We start from the raw sequence: 12,017 nt of genomic DNA, 5'->3' as shown, positions 1-12,017 counted from the left end.
CTTAAGAGCCTCGAGAAAACTAATGTTGTAAACTGGAGCTATATAAATAAAACTCAACTGATCTTAATATCAGATAGAATTATAGTAACCTTTTGATGACTCAGTAGCCAGAGGTGGGTAGTAAGGAGTTACATTTACTCCATTACATTTACTTGAGTAAGTTTTTGAAAAAAAAATTCTTTTAAAGTACCTTTTTGGCACGATACTTTTTACTTTTACTTGAGTACATTTGTGAAGAAGAAACGGTACTTTTACTCCGCTACATTTGCAAAATTCGACTCGTTACTTTTTAAAAAATAATTAGTTTAACACATTAGATAACATGCCGCCAGTGGAGTTTCCAGTAACTTTTTTACCAATCAGTTTGAAACTGGTCATGCCAGAGCGGCCCAAGCGCAGTGTTGCCAACTTAGCGACTTTGTCGCTATATTTAGCGAGTTTTCAGACCCCTAATAAAAGACGTCAAAGCGCGTATTGCTTTTACTCTCAACAAGCAGCGGGTGCTGTAACGCAGTCAGTTCTTCTTTTACTCTTTTACTCTTATGCTGTTTTGTGGATCACAAGGTTTAAAACTACTTATAAACACACACACACAAAGTAATTCCACCACAGTGCCTATTTCGGGTCACTTTTGCCGGTCCAAGCCCGGGTAAAGGAGCAGGGTTGGAATTGTGACATTAAAAAAAACAATAATTGCTAAAATAAATTAAATTTGTAGTTCTAAATAAACTCTAAATGCATTTAGGACTTTTTTTACTCACGTTATGTCTCTTCCACGATGTTATTTCTCTCTCCAACAACATAGGTTTCAATTAGATTAGCATGACCAATTATGCAAATTAGGCGATGACGTCATTTAGCGACTTCTAGCGACTTTTAGGACAACCAATAGCATTTTCCTTACTGAGGAGTTGGCAACACTGCCCAAGCGTTTCAAAGTAGCGGACACATGGAAAGAAGAAATACATGAAAACATGGCAGAGCCAGTCGTCTACGCTAGAGCTGAAGAGGATGAGCACCCCTGTCCTCATATACAAAGAATGTTTCGCTTAAAAGCAGTACAAAAGAACAGCTATGTCTTCAGTGTCGGTGTCTTCAGTGAGAGCCAAAACAAACAAACTTTTCAGCATGAAACGACTCAACTCGTGTAACCTGACAAAATGGTAAGTTTTCTCTAAATATCTTTTTAGCTGTGGTTAGCTGGATGTCAGTCTTATGTTACAGCATAGTGAGACAAGTTTGTGGGTGTTTTGTGCAGCTTCGGCTGTCTTTTTAACTGCTCGCTGGTTAGCTAGCGTGAGCTAGAAGCTCACAGCTAGCCTGGTTAATGACGCTGGACTTCCACGCACATATAAACAGCTCGTCTCTACTGCTTTAACAGAAACAGAAGGCAGGGTTTATTATGTGAAACAGCAGCTTGTTTAGTTTAAACAGTCTGCATTAAGCTGGGCAAACACTGCGATATTTTTCAGTTGCGTTATTCAGCTCCTGCTCAAACTGTACAATTGAATCTCAGGGGTTAGAAGTTCATAGGTCACGATGCAGGGTCTCACACTGTACGGCCTGATGCTCTGATGCGATTTGAGTGCTCAAACTGTGCGTCCATACCATGAAGCTTATCATACAAAATCTGTCTCTTGTCCTCCACCTCTCTGTTTTTCACACACACATCACCACCATCAACTTTGCAAAATTACTAATGAAAAACATTGAGCAGGCAGCTGTGATTGAGCAGCAGTGTCTGTCCAACTCTTTTCATGATTGTTGTAGTCGTGATAATTTTGTGAGGCCACATTGAAAAGCCTCGGATATGGAAGCGTAGAGCTGCCACGTTAAAATGTGAAAAGTATATTAATAGAACAATAAATATTTCACGTTATTACGTGGCATAGCTCTATTTTTCTTTTGCCTGGGTGGCAGCTCTACGCTTCCGTACTCGGATGAGCTTGCCAGTTGTGCCTCCAGGGGCGAAAGGATTTCAAACAGGTTTGATTTTCTTGCAACCATACGATTGATGTTTGGGAGCTGGTCATGAGGTGTTAATCGCTTTTTGTTACTCCATGTATACTACACGAGGATCGACACACAATTAAGAAACGATCCCCAAAACGGTTGCGCGACCGAAAATTGGCTCAAAATGGGCCAAAAATTGCACAGTGTATGCCCAGCTTTTGGAGGCTAGCTTCATCTAACTCCCTGCCCTGTGGTTGGAAGGGGTGTGTTTCATCTTTTTGCAGCCACACAGACTGAGGTGTTTGCCTTCTCAGGACAGCCATGGATAGATTAGAGGCTACATCCCAGCTCCAGTCACGGCTTCTATCACTGTCTTTCTCGTCTTTTCCCAGACTAACCGCCAAATATTGCAAGGAGGATCTATTGGCTAGCACTAGGGATGGGTATCGTTTAAGTTTTATCCAATACCGGTGCCAAACCGGCACTTTTTTGAAACGGTGCCGGTGCTTTAACGGTGCTCGAACCGGTGCTTAAAGAATGAAGAACACAAACTTTGTCCAAAAACCTCTCATGTTTAGCTGTTTTTTTGTAAAAAGATAACAATGTTAACCTTTTCTGCAGCTATAGTATCACTCTTTTCTGGAAACATTGCTTAAACCAGACCTTCCCAAAGTGTGGGGCCCGCCCCCTGGGGGGGGGGGGGGGGGGGCGCAGAGCCATTGCAGGGGGGGCGCGGTATGTAAAGGGGGGGGGGACAAAACGCTTGGACACTGCTGGCACGGGGCGCCCACAGAAACGCAAAGCAGGAGATGAAGCATCGCTGAATATGTTTCCAAACCAACTTCATTCTAAGCCAAAGAAAATATGGTGAAGCATATCTTCCCTTTGGGTTCACCTGCACAAGTGCCAAGGTAGGCCTGCAGAATTGGTGCATGGGAGACCTGGGCTCTCCAAATCACAGACAAACAGTATCCTACAGTTGTTTATGTTTTTCAACCCATTTTGCACAGAGAGGCATTTTTTTTGAAAAATGCATTGATAGCAATGTTGAATATTATTACATATGAAAAAAACAACTACAGTAAAATAATCACACCGTGACGCCTCTGCCTTTCTAAATAGAGGGACAGTAGCTGCGTGTGTATATGTAAGCGTGTAAAACCTGCAGATAGTCAGATTAACAGTATTTTGTCTCTATCTGCCATTCTGCAATTCATCTCAGGTAAACAATAATGTGGCGCACAGCGTGGCGTGAAAAAAGGCACATACCTTTGACATTGCGTGACAAACTCTGTATTCCTCGTTCACACGTAAACGCAAAAAAGGAGTTTTAAAAAATCTCAGTTTTTGGTGATTCGAAATGCCGTTTACGTGTGGATGAAACAGCTGCGTTTTCAAAAATACCCGTGTAGGTGCGGACGTACCGTAAAAGAGTTAGTAGTTTATTTCATTACTACCTGTAATTTATTGCAGATTACTTGTATTTGCTTGATTGTTTACTAAATGTTTGAGGTGTGAAATAAACCACAATGGAGCAAAATATGGGTGTGTGTGGTTGGAGGATGTGTGCGTGTGCACGCGAGAAGTGTGGGGGGGGGGCGTGAACATTTTTCTTGTAAAACAAAGGGGGGCCTAGCAAAAAAAGTTTGGGAACCACTGGCTTAAACAATGGAAAAACACAAACTTTGTCCAAAAACCTCTCACGTTTAGCTGTTTTCCACTTTTTCTTTGGTCATTTTAGCCTTTTTGGCCAGGGTGAAGGGAGTATCTGCCATCAAACAAGAAGACAGCCGCATGTAACTACGACGGTGTTTGCTAGTTTACCTTACATGCATTAATTTAATAATGTGGTTAGCCTACTCAACGTAAATTACACACGAACAACATTAAGGTGATATTGTGCAAAGGAGGGAACACCTTTTTTTGAGGAAATGAGTTTGCATATTTTGTTTGGGTTTTTTTTTTTTAATTCTGGTAACTAATTAGATTTTACAGCGACTTCATGCTGGTGCTATGATGTGGGTCTATCTGCAGTGTCTTCATGCATTCTCCTTCCTCCCTTGGAGAATATATAAAGCATATAAACAATTACAGCAATATGATGCAACAAACACAGCAGTGCTACTAATCCAAAATACTCAAAGCTTCATAGAACTGAAACAAACATTTATTTTTAGCTCCATTCTGCTGCTGATACATACTTTAGGTTTCTGAATATTAAACTTGTTGCTGCCTTTCATAGTGTGTAACTTGAAGGCCCTGAGTACTTTCTCCCACACTGAAAACACTGGAATGATACAATTATTTGAACATTACCTAATAAGACTGATTCAGGACAGACAATTAGTTATGTTAAACTTTTCTAGCAGTCCTTCACAAACAGGGAACAGTCTGTCTATTCTCTCCATCTGCTGCTGGCTCTTCCTCCTCCTCTTCCTCACACACTGCTGAGTTTGTCCTGGTGGATCATCAGGGGTGCAAAGCCTCACAGATGATGTGCAGCAGTGGGTCCCTCAGTCTGTCCTCACTCTGGACACTTGCAGTTGTCACACATGGAAATCAAATGTGTGATAAGCTGCAGGATTCAAACACAAGTGTAACTTATAAATACATGTTCATACTTTTATTCCACAATCAGAGAGAAAGAAACAGAGAGAGAGTGCAGGACAGACAGACAGGTGGCAGTCTCAGGTGTATACACTGCTACAAACAGGAGGATTTAGTGTTTGTGTTATTACGAGTGCTAAACAAGAAGAGTTCCCAGATGATACAGTGGACACATGTGTGACTGCTGTGATTAAAGCATCTTTCTTTCAGCTTAACGAGTGAACCGTCAGCTCGTTCAAACACACGTTAAAGTCCGTTTGGCTCGACACCACCAAACAGAGGCAGCAATATAACATAGCTAACATTAACAGTGCAGTGAATCCTGCTTGTGCCGTGATATTCAGGACTGCAAACCGAGCAGCATCACTGACTTTCAGCTTGTTGTGTTTGTGGATATATGACTGACTTTAATTATCCATAAAATCAACACATTATCTGCAAGATTAAGGTCGACTCTATATATATTTAGAAGTAGAGGCTTTAAAACCAAGTTAACGCTGAAAGTACAAACATCACTAATGTCACATAACTTTGCCGGCATGTGGCCAACAGTAATGTTTTAATATTCTTCATTAAACATTCGCACATAAATAAGTGACATCATATTCAGTACTTACTTTTGACAGTTCACTCTTCGGCTGCTCCCTTCTGCTGTCTGCCGTATTTTTCGGCAAAATTATCCACACCCATCGCCGCGCTATGAATTTTGGGATATATGGGACCACGAAGCGTGCACTGGACCACGCTTGATATTTTGGGAAATCGACGGCGCATTTGGAGTATGCGTTTGAAGTACACTTCGAATTGGGACAGTCGTCGTCGCGTGGCGGTGACGTGCGGTCTCTTAATTGGGACACAGCCTGAGACTTATGGGAGCAACGTGCTTGCACGCAAATACATGGAGAGAGACGGACTCCTCCAGAAACCCTTTGCAATGTTACGGGTTGTATGAACACTGTCTGTCATGTTTGATAAGCAGCAGCTGTTCAGACGGGCCTTGTATGGTTGATGAAGAGAATACGCATTAAAGGATATGCTGTGGAATTCCCAGTACCAGTGTGATCGTGTATCCTTCCTACTATCCTGCTAAGGTTTCTATTGCCTCTTCTCAACCATTGAACACAACCCAACATCACAAGTGGCAAGAGGGACTCTGCCACAGATAATTTCGTACACCTTAATGAGCAACATTTTATGCTTCCATCATAGCTAAATGAGCCCTCGTTAATTTGGTCATATTTAATTCATGTCCTGAGATTCATCTATTCAACAAAAGATGCAAAACCAAAAAATGTTCTAGATGTAGTAATCTCTAAATAATTTGTCAAACAGAGCAACCTCAGCCTCATTTCAAATAATAAGTTTAAAAGACATTATCAAGCATTTTTAAGTAGAAATAACCAGTGTTGGGATTAACGCCTTATTAAGTAACGCGTTACAGTAACTACGTTACTATTGTGGTAACGAGCACGGTAACTAGTTATTATGCCAAAATCAGGAACGTGTTAATCGTTACTGGATTTAGATAGGGTCGTTATTCGTTACTTCGGTGGTGGCTGATAGGTTTGTAGCTTGAATCTATCCGCTGGAACGTTGAAGACAATATAATTACACTGCAAAGCAAGACACAAGTAGGCAAGCTTCTTCATGTTTCTCGTGCACGGGAGAGAACCGGACAGGCACCGTTCCTTCGCTTGACCCCAGTTGCTCTCGTCCGTTCTCCCGTACCACTGTTCTTTTATTGAGGTTACATGAATATGCATAAGTTCATTAACATATGACGTCTACATACACACAAAGAGTACCTTGCCTGTGTGTGTGTGTGTGTGTGTGTGTGTGTGTGTGTGTGTGTGTGTGGACTGCTGATCAAAGGGTCAAACATCCTTGGTCAGGAAGAGGGTAGCCTCCCCCTCACCCTAGATGGTTCATCCTAGATAACACGGTGAGGAAGTCCTGCAGTTCATCTAAACAAAGAGCACTTAGACTAGAACAGACGCAACTACGTTAATCCTACCATAAAACAATAAGACACGGTGTGACCTCTCATGCTCCCAAAGTGCTGTCTAATACACACAAAGTTTGCAGACTATCAAGGATCAAAACCTCTACCAATCTACAACTAATTACAAAACTCTAAGCATATATAAGTAAATATTTCTAAGCATAAATGACAATCAACAATACAAACTCTAACAGTGGCTATCGCGGATCTTCAGAGATTCAGTACCATTAGCAAGTGGTGGAGGCCAACAGGTGGATGAGGGAAAGGGGAGGCAGGAGGAAGAGAGACCTGAGGCAGCCGCTGGTCCGAGTGTCAGGTGAACTGAACTTCAGGTAAGAAGTTATGACCTGCAGTCTATCTGGGTCAGATATAAACCAAGTTTAGGTGGAGTTTATTTTCGTTATGCTGACTTTTTCGTACTGCGTACTAGCTAGCATGACGGAGTTTCTATACAGCTGGGTGGGTGCTATGATGTTACTGATGTTGAACTTTATTTTGTTCATAAGGTTAATTATTAGAGGTGCCAACCATCCCGTAAAAAACAGAATCATCTTGTATTCAGAGAAAATATTACGCGTTTCTTATTGAGCTGAAAAGGGACACAGTTTGTCCCGTACTTCAGCTACAATGAAAAAAGATACAAAGCTGGAGTTATTCTGTCTTTGCTGCACAGCTGTTTCTTCTTCTCTCATTCTCTCTGCCTCTCTCTCCTGTTGCTACTTCAATCATGAAACTTATCAATGATCAGCTGATCGGCTTTTCACTTGTTTGTTTATTGCCCACTTTGCGCCAGAAAGAAGAAACCAGCGGAGGTCGCGCTAAAATACAGCAGCATGTTTAAGCTTGATCAGCTGTTGTTGATATTATTTCTAGTGTCAGCTGATGTTTGCTGGAGCCGCAGCTGTCAAAGCTGCTGGTCATGATGTCGGTTTGGATATGTGGTGAGAGGGAAACATGAAGATGAAACCAGGAGATGTCCTTACTGAATCATCAGAGCTGAACAGGTGATGGAGAAACAGGTTTACCTTTTAGGTGACATGAATGAGTTGAAGGGAAGTTATGAACTGTTTCTGAGAAACAAATGACACCAGGATCATTTTTTTATGTAGCTCGCAGCTGGTTACTGTGCAGGGGCAGGTCTAGCAAAGTTTTGCCAGGGGGGCAGGTAGGGCATTAACAGGGAGAGGTGGGCACAAAGAAATTTTCTTTCTTTCTCCAAAAGTTGATTCTGTTCATCTGGACGTAGCGTTTTGTGGGAGAAACGTTTTGTCACTTATCCAAGTGATTTCTTCAGTCTCAGCTGACTGAAGGAAAAATGGGCTGGGAGGTCAGTTCCTTAATCTTAGTTATGCAAATTCTCATGACCATTGATCAACAACCACTGACCAAAATCCACTGATCCACCCATTGATCATTGGGCTTTGGTCATTCGTGGGATTTCTCTTGTGGAAATGTGCACATTATTTTTTCCTTTCTATTGGTAGGTGACACAGTGCACTTGTGGCAAGCAAGCAAGCTAGAAGACTGGCAATCTTGCTGGGTATCCAGTTATGGAAGCAACACATTAACAAGAGAATTCTGAGTAAAACCAAAGTTACTTTCCCTAGTAACTAGTTACTTGGAAAGTAACGAGTAACTTAAAGTAACTGAGTTATTTTTGATAGAAGTAACTAGTAATGTAACTAAGTTACTAATTTAAAGTAACTTACCCAACACTGGAAATAACTTTATCTTTCTTCATCACAAGCTAGCTGTTGTTGTCTGTAAAAAGGCCTTTAATCAGTAGGTAAAGTTCTAGAATAAACCAGTAAAGTGTAATTATCAAAAATAACCCAGTGATTTTTAGAGTGTTGGAATTCACTTTTTGCTTACCATGTTTTATTTCATAGTAGAAGAGAAATCAGTGATATCTGATCAGGTCACAGTCTAGTTGAAAATGGCAGTTTCAGAAGAATAATGTGGCTTCTTCTGAAGCGTATCTTCTACACAAACAATTGGGTAAAATTTTGGCCCAATATTTGATCAAAGCTAGCGAACCTATGGCCCAATAGAATTATTCAAGCCAGGGAGTTAATTAAAGAACCCAGCACATCGCCAACCCAACTCTTGAGTCACGACTTTTAAACCAACATTTAAACTAATAACCTACGACTTTTACCCAGAAGTTGTTATAAAAGTAACCTAGCATGTATTTGCAGAGGTTTTGTGAAAAAAAGTTCAGTTTGTGTTTAGAGGTTTGTGAAAAGGGTGCAAGGTTGTATCTTAACAATTATGACAATGTACAAAAGCTTTAGCAAAATATTTGGTTATTTCTGAAATTTAGCACTATTAGGTGAAATTTAAATTTTGGGAAGAGGGAAGCAAAGGAGGGGAGACTTATTTAAAGAGAGACCTCATCATGTGTGTGTTTTGTGTGTGTGTGTGTGTGTGTCTAATTGTATGCTCGTGTGTGCTCATGCCATCAAAAGCAGGAATTAGATGGAGGACACAGAAGCAAACAGCATCAGATTAAAAATATTAAAGTAATTTCAAGAGAAATTGGTGTAGTTTCAAGAAGATTTATGCGTGGGTTAATCTATCAGTGAGTTAATCTAATCAGTGAGTGTTTAAAAACTGAACTCCAAGCTTACATAATGTTACACAAAAACACAGATACTCACAGACCAGTTTGATTCAATGCTTAATAGTTTAATGATGCAGAAGAGAGAAAAAGTTTTGTTTTTAAGTTTTTGCTAAAAGCATTCTTTCCATTACACATTTCAATTGCTCCTTTTAAAAGACACAATCACACTATTTTATGTCACTTGTCGCTTCATTCCTTATGCATCGTTACAGCAAAAGAAAAAGGTAAAGATGTGAAAATAGATATTTTGAGTGATATATGAGAAGATTTCTTTCTTGTTCAGATGACGTGCCTTCATGTCAGCCCAGGAATCATGACTTATTCGTAATGCAGACAGAAGGGCATCGGGACTGGCAAGACTGATCATTCATACACAGGTCTCCTGTAAGCACCAAAAATCAACTTTAACCGAAATTTTTGTTGCATGGACACAAAAATATAGAATATATGAGAAAAAATGTTTTGGTTTTTTTGGTTTTATGTATAATGACAATAGCACTTGTATATATTATGTACAATATTATACCTGAAAAATTAATTTCCATGCAGTGCTCGCTGCCCGCCGAGTTGTTAGGCTCCCCCCGACACCAGTTTGTGTATTGGAAACGTGTTCCATCGATCCAAAACCAATAACCCTCCTACAGAACAGAAAAAAGTAAAAAATAAAAAATCGTTTTTTAATGAAACTACACTTTAACATTATACATCGACTACCAAGTTTGGACACACCTTCTCATTTATTGGTTTGTCTTTACTTTCACTACTACCGACATTGTAGATACAAACTGAAGACATCAAATATATGAAACAAGATATATGGAATTATATGGAAATGGAAAAAAAGATAAGAGTGAAAAATAAGTAAAATATCCAATGGATAGATTTATGTTTTAACTGGCAGACTGGCATACCTGTTGACCATCAGAACCACCAATCCATGTTCGTCCATTAGCTCTACTCCCACTAAGTATCACCCTCTGAATCAGCTGGTATTCCTCAAGGCTCCGTACAGATGCAAGGTTTGCACTCATGGACTGACAGTTTCTCTACAGTAAACAAAAAGACAGAAGAGTTACAGAAGATTTATAAAACAACCTTCATGATTACACCACCACAAACATACAAATAATAATAAAACATACTAAGAAATATTTACATTGATTGACAAAATTATTGATTTTAATTATCTGACCTTTTAAATGGCTTGCCATTCAACAAGTAATAAAAAGTAACGTTTTTTAATAATTATTATATTGAAAGGACTAATGATTAATACATTTACAATCATTTATCATTCAGAATTATTTCATGTAGTTGATGTTGGTGGCTTAAACCATTTACTGCAATAATTAGCATTATTTTTATAAATTAAAAAAATAATATTTGCTATTATAAGCTCGGATGCATATTTCACAGTACATATAAGAACTGGTTTTAATCAAAGCAAAAATTGACAGGTGATTTATCCATGGCATAAATTGTAGAAACGGAGAAGGAAGGAGGAACTGGAGACTTTAGTTTGTTTGCTTATTTGTTTGTATTTCTTGTTTACTAATATATTGTTACTGTTTACTTGTTAAAAAGTAAAGCCATATATGACATACATACATATTAGAACAAATGATAGCATTATTAAAATTCAATAAATGATAACATTAACAATGATCAATACATATTGTCAATATAACAATGTTTAATATAATATTAAAAAAATATTATTATAAGGTCTTATCCAAACATTAAAGAATCAAAGAAACACAGTCACAGTAACTGGTGAGTCCTGATGCTATTACCTGAGCATCACCCCAGGGTAAGGGTGTAGAAACATAGAAGTAACATTTGTTGTTGTACTCAGTCCAACCAGTGGGACATGAGGACTTCTTGAGAACATAGCACTCATCTGAAGACAAAGCAAACATATTGTGTGACAAAATGCTGACCCAATTCCCCCTTTACTGGAATAATTATAATTATGGTCATTAACTTGTGTTTTATTGGCAATAGTTTTACTTTTCAACAAATTTCAACTGGAAAATGTGTCATTTTCTTCCTTTAGATTTCTATTTTTGAAAACATGTATTTAAAAATAGATCTTATTATTTGGACAGCTGTATATAGCCCATTGACATGCACAACATTCAGTATGATACTAGTAGGCTAACATAGTTTTATACTTACCCTGAGCAGCGGTCAGAGCCATCATTGCACAGAGAAGTGCAGATGCAGTCAGCAGCTTCATGATGATATTTAGTGTCTCTGTAAGAAACACATTAACAAAAGTGATTAGCAGTTTGATAAAGAAAGGATAGAAGATCCTCAGCATATTTGTAACATACCTGTCTGTAGAATGTCTTCTCCTCTTTCAAGTGTCAGCCTGTAGCTTAACCTCTCCAGTGTAGAGATGAGCACTTATATACACTTTCTTATATTTGCATTTCTATACCAGGAACAAATGCACTAAAAATACTTAAGTATGTTTTGATTCCATGCTTCACTACCCCTGTCTTTACCAACCTCACGCAATTCTCTCCACCCAGCTTGAATTTCATGGATGTTTAATTTCATTTATTGACTGCTGGTCAACAAAGATGTCACGCTCCTGGGTCTTTGGCCCAGTGTAAATGTGTTTGGACTTTTGATTCTGGGTTGTTTAATGTTCTATGGTTAAGGTTCTGTTCCTCGTTTTGGTTTACAGTTGTGATCCCTCTGTTTATATTTGTTTTCTTAGGTCCTCTTAGTTTTGTTTTCTAGTCTGTAGGTTTCTGTTATCATGGAGCACGGAACAGGGGAGTTTCCATGCCCCATGTTTAGTCAGCCTTATCCCATCCATTT

General features: G+C 39.1%; 1 protein-coding gene across 1 annotated transcript; it reads right to left on the bottom strand.

The window, feature by feature from the left end:
- Nucleotides 1-9,463: 9,463 nt before the first annotated feature.
- LOC120746823 (ladderlectin-like) lies at nt 9,464-11,630 on the bottom strand. The gene is made up of 6 exons (XM_040052322.1): nt 11,522-11,630; nt 11,364-11,441; nt 10,979-11,085; nt 10,097-10,231; nt 9,712-9,823; nt 9,464-9,567 (listed from the first exon to the last, which is right to left on the bottom strand). Exons 2-6 carry the CDS (start codon nt 11,422-11,424, stop codon nt 9,497-9,499), a joined length of 486 nt encoding a protein of 161 aa, XP_039908256.1. The 5' UTR covers nt 11,425-11,441; nt 11,522-11,630; the 3' UTR covers nt 9,464-9,496.
- Between the last annotated feature and the right edge of the window lie 387 nt (nt 11,631-12,017).

The sequence above is a fragment of the Simochromis diagramma genome, unplaced genomic scaffold (assembly GCF_900408965.1).
Source record: "Simochromis diagramma unplaced genomic scaffold, fSimDia1.1 OVJJ01000365.1, whole genome shotgun sequence".
NCBI classification, from domain to species: Eukaryota; Metazoa; Chordata; class Actinopteri; order Cichliformes; family Cichlidae; genus Simochromis; species Simochromis diagramma.
Note: the sequence above shows the minus strand (reverse complement) of the source record. Positions and strands in the feature narration are given on the sequence as shown.